The sequence below is a fragment of the Gossypium raimondii genome, chromosome 3, assembly GCF_025698545.1.
Source record: "Gossypium raimondii isolate GPD5lz chromosome 3, ASM2569854v1, whole genome shotgun sequence".
Taxonomy (NCBI): Eukaryota; Viridiplantae; Streptophyta; class Magnoliopsida; order Malvales; family Malvaceae; genus Gossypium; species Gossypium raimondii.
Genome location: NC_068567.1, coordinates 36,679,304 through 36,700,241, shown reverse-complemented (window position 1 = coordinate 36,700,241; position 20,938 = coordinate 36,679,304). Strand labels below are relative to the sequence as shown.

Genomic DNA, 20,938 nt, shown 5'->3' with positions numbered 1-20,938 from the left:
CAAAAATATTGAGTATAGACCGAGATATTCGAATTTAAAGTTTGATATGTTAAAGGTTTTGGTTACATAGGGACATAGCTTAGGCTTTTTTTTTTGTGTATGTGTGTGTATGGTGAGTCCTTAACTAATTTCTAAATGTGTTGTTATTGTGTGAATTGTTGTGTTGAAGTTCTGGAATCGCTAGGACCATCTACGAGCTAGGAAAGGCTAGTTTGAGCTTTCGGCATTTTGGTGAAAGTGAATTGGTGAGTGTTTAGATTAACTGCTTGTGGACACGATTAAATGTGTTGTTAGGGAATTTAGTTGTAGCCTAAACCCCTACTCTAAATTCCGAGTGTAAGTTCTCTTGTGCTCATGTTTAACTTGTGTATTATGTGCTCGTTAAATTGTGAAAATGTGTATTAAAATGATATGACATTACATGTGTTATGTGCTCGTGATTAATATTGTGGAATTATATATGTGAACATGTAAAACAAGCTAAGTGTTAGTAATAATGTTGTGCTTATGATGCAAATGTGCAGTGGAAGTGATCAAAAATTGGTAAGTAAGATGTGTGTTTAAATACGGATATTTTGGCCTTGTCACACTTGAGACCATTGAATATAGTAGGCATGCCATAGGATTGTGAGTACTCACCTATATGTACAGTGATTTTGGGCGTTGAGGGCCCTGAGACTTGTTAAAGGGATAAGGGAATGTGGCTAAGCTCCATTCAACGGGACATGTGAGGGAAAATAAGGAAAGTGTTAGTTATATGCTTCACTTATGGGACATGTTTGACGCTATGAGTCTATGTGCACTACACCAAAACAGGGTTTTAGCAGCGTTTTTTTAGGCCTTTAGCAGCACTTTTTAGCGCAGCTAAAAGTATTTGAGGCACTTCAACAAGCGCCACAAAAAATGCCGCTATTGACAATGCCGCTAACATTTGCGGCGTTTTTAGAAATAAACACCGCTAAAGGTCATGACCTTTAGCGGCGCTTTACCCACAAACGCCGCTAAAGATCATGACCTTTAGCGCGTTTAGATAAAAACGTCACTAAAGGTCATGTCACAAACGCCGCTAAAAGTACCGTTCTTTAGCGGCGTTTTACATAAAAACGCCACTAACTTTTAAAAACATTTAAAAATATTAAATATTAAATATTAAAATTAAACATTATTAATATAAAAATTAATTAGTGTTAAATATATACTTTTAGTCAAAAAGATAGTATTTAATCATATAATAAATTAATATTTTTTAGTCAAAATATTGAAAAATCATGTTAATATTTAAATAGTAAAATTTCAAGTTCAAATAGTGCAACTAGTTCAATATGTACGGTAATAAACTTGAAAATTTATAAACTAAATTGGAAATTCAAAAACCCTTTGAAATTAGACTAAAATGGGTTTACTACATCCACTGTTTACTACATGGGTTTATTGCTTCTATAAACTAAAATTAGACATTGCTGAGGAAATATAGCACATTCTGATAAAGTAACAGGCTAATTGATATTTTACTTCTGAGTAGTGACTTAATTGATTTAATTCACTCACTGCCACTGAAGGTGGTCTCTCCTCTTCAACATGTCTACCTGTATAAGTGCAAACAGGGCAGGAAATCAGTCCTAATTAAATCAAGCTCTGAACCAGTTGCAAGCAGTTAAGGAGAATTCATGCTTACAAACTTGATTCTATGTTCAGAATAAATGCATGCAAGCAAACATACCTTGCCAGGGTGATCATACAAAGGAGAAAGATCTGAGAATAAAGATGGAACCCCCTGGGAGCACAGAGAAAATATATCATTATTTCACCCCAGAAAATATAACCAGTAAAACTAGCACCATAAAAATTTATACATCGTTTGCATATATACCTTCGTTAGAAGAGGCTTAATATAACTAACTGCAGCTTCACGGAACTTGTCTCCTTGCAGAAAATCAAGTGGTATCCTCTATATTTTGAGAAAACAAAATTCCAATATAAGTCTTGGAAAATTCATCATACATCATAAAGAAAATAGGCATTCATTGACAATGATGCACACAGTAACAGCAATAAGTACAATTCTCATGAGTGAGTTTATAACAAAAAGGGGTATGGGATGAAAACAATTTAATTGTCCTTACTACAAGAATCAAAATTCTAAAATCTCTACAGCTAGAAACTTTATTTCAACTAGTCTCTTTTCAACTCATGGTCAAGTACCCACCCCAAAAGGTTGATTTAGGATAATATATTGCAGCTTAACAGAAAGAATGAGGCAAAGATAGTCGTTAGTAAAAGTTGGAGCATATGAAAGTAGAACTTTAACCACCTAAAGTTCTTACTGTTTGTCACATCAAAACATCAATTAAATATTGATTAAATCTGAATATATTGCAGCAATGATGCACATTTAAATCTGAATCTACTGGCTGTAATTTCAAGGAATAAATAAGTTTTACAATATAACTGCAAATGGCGTCATTTTGGGTTAAATGAGGAAAGTGAAACCATCCCTTTGATTTGTCTCTGCATTCATGAAAATACCGGCGCAAACTAAGAAACTCAGATGAGACATCATTTCGGAGCAAGGCCAAGAAATTATCAATCATCTTTCTGACGCAAAACACTAGGCATGCTATTATTACCATTGAGTGTAGCAAGATATATTCGCTTCTCAGCCAGTCCAATATCCGATAGTATCAAATTACCCTGCCGGCAGAAAAATCAAACAGAAAGTAAAAACTCATTTTTAACATCAATGACAATCAAGTAATACAATAAGACTAGATGGTTTTTCTTATGCATATCAGCGACTACTTGGCACAAGAAAATTCGTATGGTGCCTCAGGCTAGTGCTTCAGAATTCTAGAATAATCAAAACATGGTATCTGCTAACTGTTAAGAGAGATTTTTTGGAAGGGCTTAGCTTTTACTATAGCAGGTATCTAAGAGTTTCCTACAAACAACATGACCACATTTTGTATCTTTTGAGAAGACAATTTGATCGTATATTAGTACCTCACTGGCCATTAATCTTCGGGCGTTATTAGCATATAGTTTTGGATCATCCTTCTCTAGTTGCGAGGGGTAGTAGACAGGTAACCATGTGACCAACATGTGATTAACAAATTGACACAGAAGAAAAACCACATGACGCACCTATGGACAAGGGAAGGGAGGAGTTGCTGTTTCTTAAACTGTATGATTTATAAGTTTAACTTCAAAGGTTACTCACAAGTAGAAAGAACCTATCTGCTAAATTAACTTCAAGTAACTCTTTAAATTTCTCAGAATGCACATAAGACAAAGCACATATTTAGAAAAGTAAGGAAATCTTATATTTGAAGTGCCTTACAACCTCAAATGACAAGAACAAAAGAAATTTTCTTCAAAATGCAAGATAAATATGGACAGATCCATCTGCAGCTAGGTATGAATTACTCCAGCTTAGGCAATAAAGAAGGGCAAGTGACTCACTCCCATCGTGATTTAACTTAAATGTATCAACTGAAAATGCCTTTAACTACAAATTCCAGGTTTCTTGCCAACCTCACTTTGTCCTCATGTGCAGCAGAGAAAAAAATGAGGACAAAGCAGATACCATATTTTAAAAAGAAGCGAAGATTTTAAAAGCAATAGAACAAAACTAGCCCCAAGGTTCATTAACAGAACAGTGTATGACAACATGCACAACAACCTCACCAAAGCTGCTTCACCTACTTTTGAGTATTAAAACTTAAACATAAAGGTTGGGAAAAGGAGTGCATACATGTATGCAAGCATCAAAAGGAATTAATCCACAATGAACAAAACAAAGTTTCTGGACTTGTAAAAAAATATATAAAGACTTAAAGGAAACATGTTGGAAAAATGGAACAAATGTACTTGACTGGAGTACTTAATAAGGAACCGGAAAAGAAATTTGCGAGACGTAGCGCAAATATTGCCACGAGAAAAGAAAGCTTTTGACATAAACAAAGTAACTGACCTAAAATGAGGCCACGGATTAAAGTGGAATCATTTCAGCTGATATCAGTTCCAGGCCCCCCAAAACGAGAGCCTCTTGATGTCCTGCTTTAAGAAAACATGAGTTTTATATAAGTTTTTGCATGTTTTAACTTTTAATATAAGTAAAATCGTCCAAGTTTACATAGGCAAACTGGAAGGAAACGACTTTGTATAAATTCCGCCATATCTTCAAGTGCATTACTGAAAGAACTTGAATTTTAAGAAGACTGTAACAGATCCACCTCAGAAAATTAAAACCAATAAACAAAAACACAATAACCAACTAGCAGTCAACTTGTCAAGTCAAAGCACTCACCCATAAATCATTGCAAGTAAAAACTATACACAACCAAACAAACTTCATAAGGCAATCAAGATAAAGTATAACTTGAAATAAACCATTTTAAAATGATTGACAACTCCAAAACAACTTCACCGTATCAAGAATCAATAATATAAAATGCCAGAAGCTCAAATCAAAATAAATAATAAAAATACAAAAACATAAATATTTCATAACCCAAAGCTACTGATACTAAAATAAACTAAGCATCTAGAAGCTAAACCTAACCTTCTTACATACTAAGTAGCAAAGTTGATCCTAATCCTCTATTAGTGAATAAAGTAACCAAAGAATCTTAAACATCTTAAATATATATAAAAAAATACTGCCAAACCCCTAAAATATTGGAAAGAAGCAAAATCTTGAGCACTTTTTTTACACCCTACATAAAACATAATGCTGGACTCAACTATAAGCACCAAATCTTCTCAGTATTTTCCATCATTCTGCCATTAAAAAAAAAAAATCCTATTATTAACCCCTCTATTTTCTTTCACATATTCCAGGCTTCAGATGCATAGCTGCCTTAATTGTAGCTTTCAACTTATTGCCTTTATTTATCTCTTCTCTAGAAGTTCTAGGAGCAGTCTGATCAGCACCAGATGCCTGACAGACTGAGCAATATTCAGCTGTATGACCCATTCCTTTGCATGTTAGACATGGAACTCTTTTAGAGGATCGACTAACACTACTCTTTTAGTTTTATTTTTGTATGTGAAAAAATCAAGAAAAAAAAAGGGTAAAAACAAAAATAGACAATGCAAATTTAAAGAAATATAAAAACTTTAGAACAATATATAAAAAAATATCACTGGCCCTAATTTACTTACTGTAATTGTATTTAAACTTAATAGTTAAAGCATAAAGTATAAACTAAGCTAAAAATTTAAACAAACAAACATAAACCTTTGGCAGATGAAAGGATTATGAAAGATAAGCTTTTTTACACAATACTAATGATAAACAAATTAGAATGACATTGATAAATTAAAAAATAAGAGATATGCAATTAGAATGACAGATATGAAATAAATTTAACTGCTTTTTTTTAAATTCAAAACGTAGATGCCAAATGATAAAAGAAAGAGATAATTAAGATATTGAAACCTTTACGGTAGGAGTATTAAACTGGATATGCCGCGACTTCGACGGCAACTACAGCTGGAAAAGATAGGGTGACAAAATAGAGTTTACTTAATTATGTAAAAGTGCCAAGCAAAACCATAAGTCATATTCAGTTTCTGAAACAACAGAACAAACAAGTACAATAAATAAACAAGCCTTGAAAATGACCAGGCTGCAAAAGAACAAGTACAATAAATAAATAAAGGCCTTTTGAAAATTGACGAACTATAACTATTTAAATTTGCAGCAATGTTACCTGAACTTCAATGAAATACACTATAGTATATTAAATGGCTATATGATGTATAATGAACAATGGAAGGGAGAAGCAGAGCAACAGATTGCAATAAACCTCATTTTTTACATGCAACCGTACAAGGACATAATATACTTCGGCATTTAGCCATTTGTTCTTTGTTGGATGCATTGATAAGAAATGTAATGAACATGTAATGTTTACGGGAAAGTTACAAAAGAATACAGCATTTATGACTTATGAGAATGAGTGCTTTCCACTTTGAAACCAATCCTTATAGCCTTGTTGTATATAATAGGTTCTGAATGTTAGAGTTTTTTTAAAACAGTGGCAGTGATTTTCTAAATAAAACTTACAACAGTGTTCTAAGAGCAAAACTAATAAAATATCAAGACTAAATGAGCCATTTGCAAAGAAAGGAGAGTAGCCCATTTATGACACTTGCACTAGACAAAGCAAAGAAGAAAACCTTGATAGTTCCACCATAAACCATAAGACTTGGCCGATTGAGCCTCCCCATTGCAATAAGTGTACCTGGCATCTAAAGAACTGATAACACTCTAGAATAACGTATTTTTATGTATTAATTATGTATTTATTCTGAGTATGATCTTGCTAATTTGAGCTATTTATGATCTTTTATCTCATAGGGATTAAATTTGAGGCAAAAGCAAAATTAAGGGTCAAAAGCGTGAATTTAGAGAGATAAAATGGGCCAATGTGCGACATAAGGAAAAGTTGGCGCCAAAAGTGAAAGCATGGAGGACACAAGGGTTTAAATGCAAAAAGAAGAGATTTTATTCTATTAAACTCTATTTTAATTATATTAGGATAATTAATATTGAGATAATTATTAAGATTATTTTTAGGATTTTATTTTATCTTTATTTATCTTCAATTAAATGTATTTATCTTTTAGGAATTTAAGTAGGATTAGAATATCTCCCCTAGCACTATAAATAGGGGGTGAAGTGACTCAAAAGGGGATCCCATATCTTTTTCTGTAAACACTCTCTCCTCAAAAGTCTAGGCTTTTGTTCTTTTCATATTTCTTTTCAATAAAATCTTTATTTTTATTTTATTTATTTTCTTTTCTACCATAACCATGAGCCACTAAACCTATCTAGCCGAAGGTTGTCAAAAATCCCCAAAAGAGTTCATGAGGCTTAGAATTCGTACTTAGCCTCCTCGCTGAGTATTCATCGTTTCTCCAAGACTACGAGGTGACGCCTTAGTCCATGTCCCTTAAGTAAGCTTTTCAACGTATGCAAAGGCGACCGCTTTGTATGTTTTGGGAAGGTTGCACAGTCGGTTTGTTAGCTTACTGCGTCAGAGGTTGGCGAGCCCAAGAGACAAAATGGCGTGGGATTCGCCATTGAGAAGCGTTGATCTAGCATAAGACGATCCCACAGAAGCGATTGTTGGCTAGAGTTAGGTTCCACTAAATCGTAAGTCTAAATCCTTGGAGCTGGTGGTTGTAGGCGTCCTCTTCCACTATAACTGGCTTATTCGGTTTCGGAAGGATCATCTAAAAGCCGAGTATTGAACCCAAGGTGGAACGAGACAATTGGAGGCTGGAATCTCCCTTAAGAATTTCCTTTCTCTCAACTCTATTTTTAATTTCTCAAATTTTCGATTCAATATTCTTAATTCTGTTTTTATTTGATTTTTCGTTTCCAGATCCAAACATTTAATTCTGTTATTTTTTTATTTTATTTTTTTCAGGCACGCAAGTTTTCTTGGGCAAGACTCTGCCTAGGATTTCACGAAACAATATATTTTACAAGTCTAGTCCCTGAGGATTTGACCCTACTTCCCTTTTACTATTCTTTTTTCTTACTTTTTAGGGATAGAATATTTTTGGTACTTTCAACGACCATAGGATATTTTTGGTGCTTTCAACGACCGTATCAAGAACTAGCTAGCATTGTTTTAATAGAATGCACCATTAAGAAAGCAAACCTATATCAGACCATAGTTTATGATTGTTGAACTTTAATGAACCACAACTGCATTAACACATAAACTACTTCTACAGCTCTACCAAAGTCCAAACAATCAGAGCCCATGGGAAAATGTCTAAACATTAAATTAATTTGATCACTTCAAATCAATTTTATTTTTTCAATCAAACCAGATGAAGAACACTCTTGAGTTAAATGCAGTTTACATCCTTTTCTTTCCACTTCTCTTTCTCACAATTAAAAGCGATGAGCATATAAATAAATCACATTTATCTTTTTGTTTTTTTTTCCTTTCACAGTAAGGCAAGTTCATATATAGCGTCAAAATCAGGAAAAATAAAACACAAAATGCTTACAAAAGTATTAAAAAGAAAATGAGAAGCAAAGTTAGAAATAAAGAGCTTACATTTTTATCACAACCGGGAATAGAGATATTGCCATCATACCACTGAACACCCATAATCGTTTCAATACTATCAGCAATCAAATCCCTTGATTGCAAACTGAAGCTCATTCCCCTCGTCCCCATCGAAATCGCATCGCTTACTCCGACCGTATTGAATCTAAACCCAACCATCCCTGCGTCCTCAACACCTCGTTTCACCTCGTCCGACAGCTTCAACAAATGCATGTTGCACAGGTTCCCGTCGTACCACACCTACGAAATTCCCACTTAGGGTTTCAACATGTCGTTTTCTGATAATCCTACCCCGTATAGCATCGCCTGGGACCCGCCTTGTGACTTTGGTTCTGTTACTGTTGAACTATATTTGTTGAGATTTACTATGGGTGGGGAGGGAGGGTCGGCTGTTACGACTGCTTGGGATTGTGCCGGTGTGTCAACATCGTCGACTTCCATAGCTGAACCTTGGTCGTCTGGGTCCGTCACGAATTCCATCGGCATCGGCATCGGCCTCATCTTTCCCCCCTTTTCTTTAGGCTTCTAGGGATTTCTTTCGATGGTTTAACTTTAATTATTTTTGTTGAAATATCACGCTGAAGTTTTATAGTGTCAAACAAGTTTGTCCAATTGATTATGGATTTTGCGGCAATTAATTTTTTGTAGTGAAACCGTACCGTTTTGAAAAATTTTAATACATAGTTACAGTATTTTTTGTCCAAATGCCTTTATTGCTTATATTTTGCAACATTTATTAGAAAAACACCGCTAATGATTTACTTTTTATATTTAATTATTATATAATTCATATTAATTTTAAATAAATTATTTTTGAAAATTTAAATAATATTTAAAATAATTAGATAAATTTTAAAATTTTTATATAATTTTTATGTAATAAAACAAAAACAAAAATAAAAGAATTTAAAATATGAAAAAAACTTTAAAAACTATAATGATAATTTTAATAAATTAAAATTCATATTATCTCTTTTACAATTATATAATAAATTATTTAACATATAAATTAAAAACCCTAATCAGTCATATACCCAAAACACTTTAAAATTATTTTAAATAATAGTATTTTTTCATTTTTAACATATATTTTTCTATGTTTTACTTTCAAATTTTTTTACGTGTCATTACTTTTTTGAAAATTTTAAATATTAAATTAAAAATAAATTATATTTTAATTAATATATAGAAACTAGTTAAATAATAAATAGAAGAGGATGAAAGAGTACATGAGTTGTCGAAAAGAATCCATGATGCCACTTGGATGATGGGTGAGAATATAAGGAACAAACCTTAAATCATAAAACATTAATTGATTAAATATTTTAAATATAAAAAATTAATTGATTGTATAAAATTTTGTCATTTAACAAATATTAAGTAAACCTTAAATCCTAAACCATTTAATATATATAAAGTTTATCTATTATCTCTTAAATAATTTAAACTATAATCATAATTTTAATATATTAAAATTAATATTATCTCTTTTACAATTATATAAGAAATTATTTAATATATAAATTAAAAAATACTAATTAATCTAAACTCTAAACCTCTAACTCCTATCCCCTAAACCCTAAATCATAAAAGCTTGCAAAGCTTAGATTTATATTTTTTAACCTTAGGCTAGTCGAACCTGGCCTGTTTTACCATTTAAAATAATAAAAATATAAACAGGTTATATTGACATTATTTTTAATAATTAAATTTAAATATAAAATAATTTTTATTGTTTTTAAACAATCACAGCTGGGACAAGACAAAATAGAAAAACTCACATTGGGTTTAAAGATAATCAGGCTCGAACTAATACTTCTGCCACGTCAAGGTGACACTTTACCGCTAAGTTATATCCCTTCCCTGCCCCCATCAAGAAATGGAACTGACTAATCCTAAGCCAAAGGATCGGGAAACTCAACAATGCAAACTCTTATTTAAAAAAGGGGTATCCCTAAAGCAGAATAAAAATGAAAATTAACCCTGTACTTATTAAAACGTTGTGAAACTATTTAATGTCAAATTCTTTGAAAATATTTAAAAAATCAGTATTACTGTTTTCTTATTCCCTCAACAAATATAATGTAACTTTAAAATACACTGAAACGATTTTAAAGAACCAAATCTTCACACGATTTTGAAGAACCAAATTAATATTATCTCTTTTACAATTATATAAGAAATTAATTAATATATAAATTAGAAAAACTAGTTAATCTAAAACCTAAACCATAAACCTAAACCTTAAAACCCTAAAACCCTAAACCCTTAACACATAACCTCTAAACCTAAACCCAAGCCTTTAAATCATAAACCATAAATCATAACCCTTAAACCCATAATCCATAAACCTTAAAATAGTAACTCTTAAATCTTAAACTCTAAACCATATACCCTAAACCAAAAACCTTAAACTATCTTGATAATTAATTCAATACTTTAAAATTAATACTATATCTTTTACGATTATATAAGAAATTATTTAATATATAAATTAAAAACACTCAAGAATGTACCCAAAAACTTTAAAATTATTTTAAATAACGATATTTTAATTTTTCCATTTTTAACAAATATTTTCTATGTTTTTATTTCAAATTATTTCAACGTGTCATTATTTTTTTTGAAGATTTTGAATATTAAATTAAAAATAAATTTAATTTTAATTAATATAAATAAACCAATTAAATAATAGATAGACAGATAAAATGTTTTTTGCGGCGCTTTTCTAAAAACGCCGCTAAAACCCCGAGCATTAACGGCGCTTTTTCAAAAACGCCGCTAAAACCCCGAGCATTAGCGGCACTTCTTTAAAAACACCGCTAAAACCTTCGAGCATTAGCAGTGCTTTTTCAACATCGCCGCTAAAGCCCCATGCATTAGCAACGCTTTTTAAAAACGCCACTAAAACCCCGAACATTAGCGGCGCTTCTTCAAAAACGCCGTTAAAGCCCCATACATTAGCGATGCTTTTTCAAAAACGCTGCTAAAACCTCGAAAACGCGTTGGGCTTAGGTTTTTTGCAGCGCTTTTAGGAAAACGCCGCTAATTCTCATTTTTAACAGCGTTTTCCAAAAAGCACCTCTAATACTTGATCTTTAGCGGCATTTTTTGAAAAGCGCCGCTAATGCTTAATTTTTAGCGGCGTTTTTTTATCCAATCACCGCTAAAAGCCTGTTTTGGTGTAGTGGTGGTGTGCTGGAGATCCGTGTATCCGATGAGTGGTGATAGTGCCCACCTTTATGTTTCATAGCCCAAGTGCAAAATTACCCTAAATTATAAATATGTTTGTATGTATTGTAATGTATGTATGAATGTGAATATATTTACTTTGTAAATAGGTTATTGAATATGCAAAAGATGTAAAATGTGTCAACTAAGTTGAGGATGTTATAATTATGCTACTTATATGTTTCACTAATGCTTGATGAACTATTTGCATGGTAGTTGTTCTAGGCATTCATGAGCTTGTTAAGCTCACCCAATCCTTTCTTAAACCATTGTAGATTAGTTGTGTGCCAGTGTGAGCGATGTGGTTTTTAAGGGGTAATCCAAGCTAAATCTCTAGTGGTTATTCGTAGGTGTTTATTTGCTTATTTGAGTTTTGGGAACTAAAGGCAATGTGGTAGACTATATGCTAGTTTTTACTATGATTTTTAAGTTGTTTACATGGTTATTTTGCTTAGGACTTATGGACTTTCCATTTGAATAATTGGTTTCTTGCTCGGTCATGAGTATGATGTTTTGGACTATTACTTTGGACATTTTAGTGACCATTTGATGAAGTGAATGATACATGATGATTAAACATTAGTTGGTATGAATTATATGCTTGTAATTGTTGTATTTTTTATGGCTGGAGCAAAGGTATTGATATTTGGGTTTTAATATTGATACCTCTAAGTTTTTGAAAGTGTAAGAAGTTGGTAACATAATTTGGTATCGATACCTTATCACAAGTATCGATACTCGGGGTAAAATAATCGATACTTTTCAAAAGGTACTGATAATTTCTGAGACTTTGGCTTTTTTGTGAGAAACAGAATACAAGTTTGGTATCGATTTTCCAATAGGTATCAATACCACTTAAGAAAAATATCGATACCTCACCATAAGTATCGATACCTACATGACAGTTTTAGAATTTTTTCTGAATGGTACCAATGCATGATTAACTAATATTATTGGACTATTTGATGTATGAATAGCATGTAACAATGAAAATTAAAGAGTATAGTTGTCTTAAACCCATATGAATTATAATATGAAAGACGTTTTTTCTATAATGACCATTGACTAGTTGTGTTTGACATGAGGCGGTGGTGTGGCATCCTGATATACGGGCTCTGCAACAAGGCCAGGTATAAGGTGTTATAGAGGGGATGGGATGGGATGGGATGGGATGGGAGGGGAGCAAAAGTTATGTGGGAAAAGTGGGAGGGAATAAAAGTTTTGGGAGGAAAGTGAAGAGGTTTAGTAGTTTGGGGTAATAATGTAAATTATTATAGTTTAATACTCGGTTTATTCGAATTATTCGAATTTGAAAATTAAACTCGATTCGAACTCGAAATTCGAAAAAAAATTTTGAGTTGACTCAAATAACTCGATCCATTTAACTCGAAATTCAAAATATTTTTAATTTTTTCAAGTCGAATCGAGTTTTACTCACCGCTAGATCTTAACCCCCTAAAAGTTTGGAAATTTTGGATTATGTCTCTAAACGTTTTGATAATTTTAATTAGGTCTTAAATTTTTTTAAATTTTAGTAACTTTTCAAAAAATTAAAATTTTAATCAAACCTTTCAAAATTTTAGAATCCTCTTAAAATTTTAATTGAATCTCTCAAAATTTTTGAAATTTTTATTAAACTCCAATTTTGAAAAACCTTAATTAAAATTCTTAAATTTTTTGAAAATTTTAAACACGACACAAGGGACAAAATATGTGGTAATGTATTTTTTTCAAAAGAAAAGAAAGTGGTAACGTAACCAAGTCCCCGCCAAATTACCATAACAAATAACAGAACTAAACAAAAGACATAAAAAAAAACAATCCCTATCTCGTAGATTTTAATTGCATACGTGGTGTGTTGAACCGGCTCAAAAACCCCAAGAAAAATTCATTGACCAACAGGCAGTTAAGAAAAATAAGAAACCTGCCCCTCGTCGGAGACAAAGCGGGACAAAAAGAAAAATCAAACTCTTTTTTTTCCCTTTAGTTCCTGATTCAAATGAGGGATTTGTAAATTAAAGGAATTTGAAAAAAAAAAACCCTCTTAAAATCTCATGATTTTCTCGTTTCGTCAACTTCTAAGATCTCGAATATATGTAGTTTTTTTCCACAGCTGTTGAAATTATTTGTCAAAATTTCAGGGGGTGAAATTTTGGCATTGTAGGTAAAACTTTCACCAGCATTGTCAAGATTGAAGCTTTTTCTGGTAACGTGGAATAATTGCGAAGTTTGTTGTTACATTTTGAAGATAAAGATAACAAATTCTAGGGTTTGAAGTAGAATTTGAGCTATCTTGTTTTTTAGAGTTAGAATTGTTGAATTAATGGGTTAGACAAAAAAAAAGGGGGAGGAAAATTCAAACCCGTTTTATTTGTGAAACTTTACACAATGGGGTAGCTCTCTGAAGTGGAGGTGTTTTCATGGAGCAAAGTTGGAAAACAATAATATGGGAAGATTGGTGGTCTGATGGCTTCACCTTGAATGGCTGATTTCCAGAAGAATGGTCTCGCCGAGAAGGACATCGACCAGGTTTCTTTATTCCTTTTTCAAATATTTTGATTGTATATTTTCTTAGTCTGGGAGACTAATGAAGGTTTTCTCTTTTCTTTTCTTTTTTAATGGATTTATTATACAGGCCATTACTACGCTTAAGAAAGGAGCCTCCTTGCTTAAGTATGGACGCAGAGGAAAACCTAAGTTTTGCCCTTTCCAACTCTCCAATGTATGTTGATACATTTTCCCTTTTGAAGTTTTAAAGGCTGTTGTTTCTATTCTCATGTTCACTTGTGCACTAGTCATTTATTGAGGTTTTATGCTTTTGGCATTGCTAAACATTGAATGGTCAATCTAAAACCTCGAGCTGAGTTATCATTAGTAAGGAAGACAAATTGTCGCTAGAAAATTACTTCATTTTTTTCATTCTTTATGGTCAGATACTTTATTTTGTTTTTTTCAGGATGAGTCTAAATTGATATGGTACTCTAGGAAGAAAGCGAAACATATTAAGCTCAGTGAAGTTTCCAAGATCATTCCTGGACAGCGTACAGTGAGTTTTATACTTTTTACACATTATTTGATTCCCAACAATTTCATAACCATAATGGTTTTTTCTCCTTTTTTTTTTCTTTATTTGGCTTGCAGGCAATTTTTCAACGATATCCTCGGCCTGAAAAAGAGTATCAATCATTTTCACTGATATGCAATGACAGGTCCTTGGATTTGGTGAGTGTTTGTTTATGGATCTTTTTATCATACAGAGTTGTTAAATGTATCAATGCTAGTAAAATGTACTGAAGCTACTATGGTGTCTAGATGCTTTGATTTGATACCATCCTTCATACAAACAGATATGTAAAGATAAGGATGAAGCTGAAGTTTGGTTAATAGGTCTTAAGGCATTGATTTCTCGTGGTACATATCACAAGCGGAGAACTGAAGTAAATGGCAATGCATCAGTAGATAGTTCTCAACCATGCGACCAAAAAGCTTCTCCCAATTCGCCATTGGTATCGTTTTCTACTTAATGAAGCTTGATAACTTTACTTGTTTAGTATTTTTTGTAACTCTTTTCTCATTATTACAGGATCCAGAAGATGCTCAAGGAATTCAAGCACCGTATGAGGCACACAATAGATTGGGAAAGGCATTTGCTGATATAATTACACATACTTCTTTAGTCAAGAGTGTCAGTGAACCAGATTTAGTTGGCTTCGGCTTAGTATCAGCTGGGTCTGTAGATAACTCAAATAGCCGGAGTTCTGGAGGTGATGCAATTAGAATCAGTTTATCTAGTGCTGTAAGTTCATCAAGCCATGGCTCTTCCCGTGAAGACTTTGATGCCTTGGGAGATGTTTTCATTTGGGGACAAGGTATTGGTGATGGAGTATTGGGTGGTGGTACTGATAAAGTTGATGATTCGTTTAACACGAACTTGGATGCACTTCTGCCAAAAGAATTGGTAACAACAGTGGTTCTAGATGTGAATAATATTGCTTGTGGAGATAGGCATGCAGTTTTGGTCACAAAGCAAGGCGAGATTTTCAGTTGGGGGGAGGAATCAGGAGGCAGGCTTGGGCATGGTGTGGAAGCAGATGTTCCCAAACCTAAGCACATAGATACTCTCAATGGCACGAAATTTGAATCAGTAGCATGTGGGGAGTATCACTCTTGCGCTGTTACAGTCTCTGGGGATCTTTTTACATGGGGTGATGGAACACACAACTCAGGTCTTCTTGGGCATGGAACTGAAGTCAGTCACTGGATCCCCAAAAGGGTTAGCAACATGGAAAGTAAACATGTCTTATATGTATCCTGTGGACCGTGTCATACAGCTCTGGTGACATGTGGCAGCCAGTTGTTCACATTTGGAGATGGATCTTTTGGTGCCCTAGGCCATGGGGATCACAGTAGCTCAAACATTCCCCGGGAAGTAGAGACTTTAAGTGGATTACATACGACAAGGGTTGCCTGTGGTGCTTGGCACACTGCTGCAGTTGTTAAGATTATGTCCGAATCATATGATTCAGGGTCTCCTAGTAGCTCTTCTTCAGCAAAGCTGTATACATGGGGGGACGGAGATAAAGGCCAACTTGGACATGGTGATAACAAACCAAGACTTTTTCCCGAATGCGTTGCTGCTCATTTTGATGAAAAAATCTGTCAGGTTGCCTGTGGATATAATCTCACAGTTGCTCTAACAACCTCTGGGCGAGTATATACAATGGGGAGTTCTGCTTATGGTCAATTGGGGAGTGCTACAGCTGACGGCAAGGTTCCAACTCGGGTTGAAGGTAAAATAGCAGATAATTTTGTGGAAGAGATTGCTTGTGGATCATATCACATTGCTATTTTGACTTCCAAAACAAAGGTTTATACTTGGGGAAAGGGCTCAAATGGGCAATTAGGTCATGGAGATATCAATGACAGAAATACACCAACCCTAGTTGAATTTCTGAAAGACAAGCTAGTCAAGAGTGTAGTTTGTGGTTCAAACTTTACTGCAATTATAAGTCTTCATAAATGGGTATCCGTTGCTGATCATTCTATATGCTCTGGTTGTCGAAATCCATTTGGTTTCAGAAGAAAACGTCACAATTGTTATAATTGTGGGCTAATCTTCTGTAAAGCATGCAGTACTAGAAAATCTCTGAAAACTTCTATGGCTCCGACTACAAACAAACCATATAGAGTGTGTGATGAATGTTTTGTTAAATTGAGAAAATCTGCAAAATCTGTTTCTGTAGTATGGACTTCAAAAGCCAAAAATGGAATTTTGCCTTGTAAATCCATGGATAGAGAACTCTGCAGACTTTCTCTTGACTCAAGCTATCAGGCTGAAAGTAGGAATTTCAAGCATGAATTGAAACTAGAATCACAGGCTCGCCCCCTCTTCCCTGTTCAAAATGGAAATTTTCATCTCGGAGGATTTTTTTCACCAAAGATGTCAATTTGTCCGGTTAGAGATTCCAAGAAAATTTTACCAGCTTCCATTTCAAGTTCCAAAAAGACTTCTCGGGCAACATCTCCTGCTTCAGGGAAGTTGGGCCCAAATCGCTCTTCTGAAGTAACCTTTGATGATTCAAAGAAAATGAATGACAGTCTTAACCGAGAGATCATAAATTTAAGGGCACAGGTAGCCTATTGAGACAACTTTATCACTTATTAAATTCAATGTGAAGCATTGACATTACCAAGCAATGAGCTTGCGTTATTCTTTGCATGGTTTTAAAAACAAAACAGAAAGTGTTTTATTTAGAATCTATTTTTTATATACTTTAACAAAAAGGAAAATGATGCTTTTGCATTAGTTGGAAAATTTTCTGTTAATTGTATGTATTCTATGGGCTTAATCGCAAATTGGAGTAGAGGATAACAACGACAGGATTTGAACCCTGGCCTTTTGGGTGCCAACAGGGGCTTAACCACTGTTTCCTTATGTTGGCTCTCAGGTATTTAATATGAAGAAACTTTATTTGTCGACTAGGTACTAGGGTAAGAGACTAGTATCTCTCATATTTTGTTTTAATGTAATGAACGAAGTCTAGTTAAAGTAAATGACGGTTGGTTGATTATGCAACAACTTATTCGTACTTATAGGGAAGTGTAGATCTTGATTATGATTACAAATTCATTATAAATATCAATAAAGTTGTTTTAGAGGAAACTTATTCTGCTTACAACATTGGAAGTAATCTAGAGCAGGTAATAAGGATGTTTTTTTGGACAAAAAAAATAAAAATGCTTTATTTCAAGGTTGCTTCACAGGACAACTGTTTCACTAGAAAGATCATGTTCAGTATATTCCCATTCATAGAACAACTCATATACAGAATAGCACCTTTGGAAAGAAAACCTTGAAGGAACAACTTCGCATAGCAACTCTTTCAGTGAACAACACTTTCATAGAAAGCACCTCCACTGAGAATTATTCTGAGAAGACTTTTCACCTGATAGTAATTCACCAAAGTAGAAAAAGCTAGAAATAACCTTGAAATATGAAAATTTTCAATATTAGGATTTTATGGTGAGCTTTACTTGATGGATCAAATATAAAAATATTTAAGAGATTTCGCATTTATCTTGAAGTTGCTTCTCACTTCCTTTCATAGCAAATAGTGGTCTCTTTTTCATCATTTTCCGGTACCTTAGTAACTGACATCTTCTCTCTATACCTATTAAATATCCATATTTTGTAACTATGTAGGACCTGTAAGGGTTTTAGCAACTCATTTAGGGAGTTTTGTCTTTTGGGTAAACTGCCTTTAAAGTTATATAATCTCGATTCTTTCCTTAGCCTTATTTTTATCCATACTCAAGGTTTGCTCTCAGTCTTCCTCTTTGCCTTTTCCTAACATCCTGTTTCATTTGTTTAGAAGCTTTTCGTTTATTTATTTGCTACCAAAGAACCCTCTACAAGAGGTTAAAGTTTGTGATCATGTTTTGGCAAAAACATGAGCTTCCTGATGACAGGAATTTGTTAATTTTGTTGAATCCCATGATCTTGGACTTTCTTTGTTTGCTGATATTTTTGGGCTTTTACTATACTGGGGATTGTTCGTTGTTACTTGAACTCTTAGTTTGTTTATTTTATTTATTGAATGAAACTTCCACTGCTATTGACTTTTGATTAATTTGTTTAATTGTTTCACTTATCTAAACTGATAGGAGGGTAAGAAGATAAATATGCTGGACATTTCTTGCAGGTTGAAGATCTTAGTAGCAAATCCAAACACCTTGAAGCTGAACTTGAAAAGACATCAAAGAGATTAAAGGAGATCACTGCAGTAGCAGAAAATGAAGCTAAAAAATGCAAATCAGCAAATGAAGTTATTAGATCTCTTACTGCTCAGGTTGAAAATATTTGCTCATGATGTTACGGTTAAGAGTTAGGAAAATAGATAAATATATTTTCAATCGTTTGAAGGGAGTATTAGTTTATTTGTTTCAAATTTTATGACATTTAACGAGGACAGATACAACATACAGTCAACGTCCTAAATATTAGTCAACATTGTCAACCGAGTAGTATATATCTTGGTTTTGAAAGGTATGCTGCTAAAAGATGTAAACTGAATCGTCTTTGTTATTGAACCATTGAAGCAACTAGTTAGGCTGTAATCAGACAATTCCAGTAAAATTTTAGATACGGGAAGCGTTCTTGCAGATCTTCTGTAACAAAGAAATATAGAGAAGTAAGATAGGAGTGGGAAAGGAAATCCTACCATCATGCACGCATAAATTTTCTTCTGAACTAGCCACTAAAAGCTCTTTTTTTTTCTTTCAAATAGCATAAGCCGTGTGAGTCATATGGTACTTGTTTTCTAGCTTACCATTATGTAATATGTTCTTATACTTATTATGTTTAAAATATGAGAAATCATATAACCAGCAGTGTGCCATAAATTCTATCATTTGCATTTTAGCATGTATGATGCTTTCACAAGCTGAAACTAAGACAATGACAAAATGAGAATATACTCAAGTAAAACTCAACTTTGCATCGCAAAAGAACTAGTATGCCTGTACTGTTCTTCATTTCCCTTGAGGGCAGGGGATTGTTGTTGATTCTTGTGCAGTCACATGCTCCATAACTTTCTCTGATATTGTTGTTTATGGTCAACTGATCTTGCAGTTGAAGGAGGTGACTGATAAACTTCCAGCAGGCAAGAGTGCGCTCCACAATTCCAGTTCTATTGCCACAAACACCCAGCGTATGCACTCGGATAATAGCCATGCAACCAGCATAAGGCTTCCACGAAGCGAAGTAAGTTGTAATCTAGACAACATCTCCATGTCTCATGGAACCAAAGGACAAACCGAAAAGTCGGAGACAATAATACAAGATGAACCAGGAGTGTACTTAACTTTGTCACCCTTGCCTAATGGCAATCATGAACTCAAGCGTGTTCGCTTTAGGTATGTTTTTGTGATCCTTTCTTTTAAAGTCAACAATTTGATTGATCAACCAGCGAATCTTGACATTTGCTGATTGCTTTCTATCGGCTTTTACTTCAATAAACTCACATCCAATCATTGTGTTGTCAATTGCCTATTTTCTCCCTTTTTTGTGATGATTAAGTAATGGGTGGGGACCTGAAAACAAGGTCTCCGTTTTGGAGGTAAGATGTTCTTAGATCTTGCAATGTTACAGTCAGAGTTTGTATCCTAAACTTGCAAAAAGAAGATACTCTGGATTTATTCAAGCCTTTGCCTTTGCATTTACTTGAGTAACTTGAGAAAAAAGAAGGTTGAGTCTAAAAGGATGATATGCTCCTTTTGCAGTCGGAAACATTTCACAGAAGAACAAGCAGAAAACTGGTGGGCTGAACATGGGGATAAAGTATGCGAACGCCATAATATCCGAAATACATGTTAGTCGTGAAGCTTGGACACCATTAGATTTTCTAAGAACACTGGATTGGGTACTGCCATCGCCATTTTACTTGAAGCTTATATCAAACATTTTACTTGTAACTGTTGATTTCTTCTCCAAATTACATGGAGGAGCTTATATCAAGGATCATGTCAGAAATTATCAGGTAGTGTGAGTTATTGAAGCATATAGGAAGAAAATGAAAGGATACAAGAAATTGCATTTTTAACTTTTGTTGTTGTTTTTTCTTTCTTGGAACCTGAGATTAGTTAACAGATTATTTTCTTCGTTGGAGCAATTTTGTTGCCTTCAGGGTAGCGCAACATATCTTTTTCAATTCAAGAACACTACTCAATTTTAATCTTTGTTTTTTGGCATTCTTAAACATATTTCTCTGATGCTATGCACATGCACAGTACAAACTCATCTTCGAATGCACTAAATTGTTTTTTAGGACTGCCAAAATAACATTTCAGTTTAAAATATAAATAATCACAGAGCTGAAAGAATGCCATTATTGTTAACTCAACTAAGCGCCGTTAACTAGGCGTATTTGAGACTTTCCATTTACCATGTAGAGGGAGGAGTTCAAGTCACTTGAGTTTGTTTAAAAAGATTAAACATATGATATAACGAGAGGGGACGAAGATCTTTTCATGATCCGCGCACCCTCCTATTGCATTCAGACTCAACAATTGATGGATGAATGCAAGTGATATTCTTCATGAATTCATTAAAA

At 33.7% G+C, this 20,938-nt stretch overlaps 2 protein-coding genes across 7 annotated transcripts; one reads left to right on the top strand and one right to left on the bottom strand.

Moving 5' to 3' along the window:
• Positions 1 to 1,335: 1,335 nt before the first annotated feature.
• On the bottom strand, positions 1,336 to 8,629 carry LOC105794185 (dihydroxy-acid dehydratase, chloroplastic). Of its 6 annotated transcripts, XR_001133807.2 has the most exons (7): positions 8,085 to 8,629; positions 5,441 to 5,494; positions 3,971 to 4,053; positions 2,628 to 2,691; positions 1,871 to 1,948; positions 1,721 to 1,774; positions 1,336 to 1,586 (listed from the first exon to the last, which is right to left on the bottom strand). XR_001133807.2 is itself a non-coding variant. In XM_012623229.2 (2 exons), exons 1-2 carry the CDS (start codon positions 8,307 to 8,309, stop codon positions 6,109 to 6,111), a joined length of 372 nt encoding a protein of 123 aa, XP_012478683.1. In that variant the 5' UTR covers positions 8,310 to 8,629; the 3' UTR covers positions 5,726 to 6,108. The 6 variants fall into 6 exon arrangements, 1 of the variants encoding a protein (XP_012478683.1); XR_001133803.2 differs by having other exon boundaries at positions 1,871 to 2,691; XR_008194432.1 differs by having other exon boundaries at positions 1,871 to 4,053.
• Positions 8,630 to 13,227: 4,598 nt separating this feature from the next.
• On the top strand, positions 13,228 to 20,564 carry LOC105794184 (PH, RCC1 and FYVE domains-containing protein 1). Its single transcript, XM_012623226.2, has 9 exons — positions 13,228 to 13,856; positions 13,963 to 14,049; positions 14,284 to 14,373; positions 14,469 to 14,549; positions 14,675 to 14,833; positions 14,911 to 16,959; positions 18,530 to 18,676; positions 19,459 to 19,742; positions 20,109 to 20,564. Exons 1-9 carry the CDS (start codon positions 13,809 to 13,811, stop codon positions 20,200 to 20,202), a joined length of 3,039 nt encoding a protein of 1,012 aa, XP_012478680.1. The 5' UTR covers positions 13,228 to 13,808; the 3' UTR covers positions 20,203 to 20,564.
• The last annotated feature ends 374 nt before the right edge of the window (positions 20,565 to 20,938 follow it).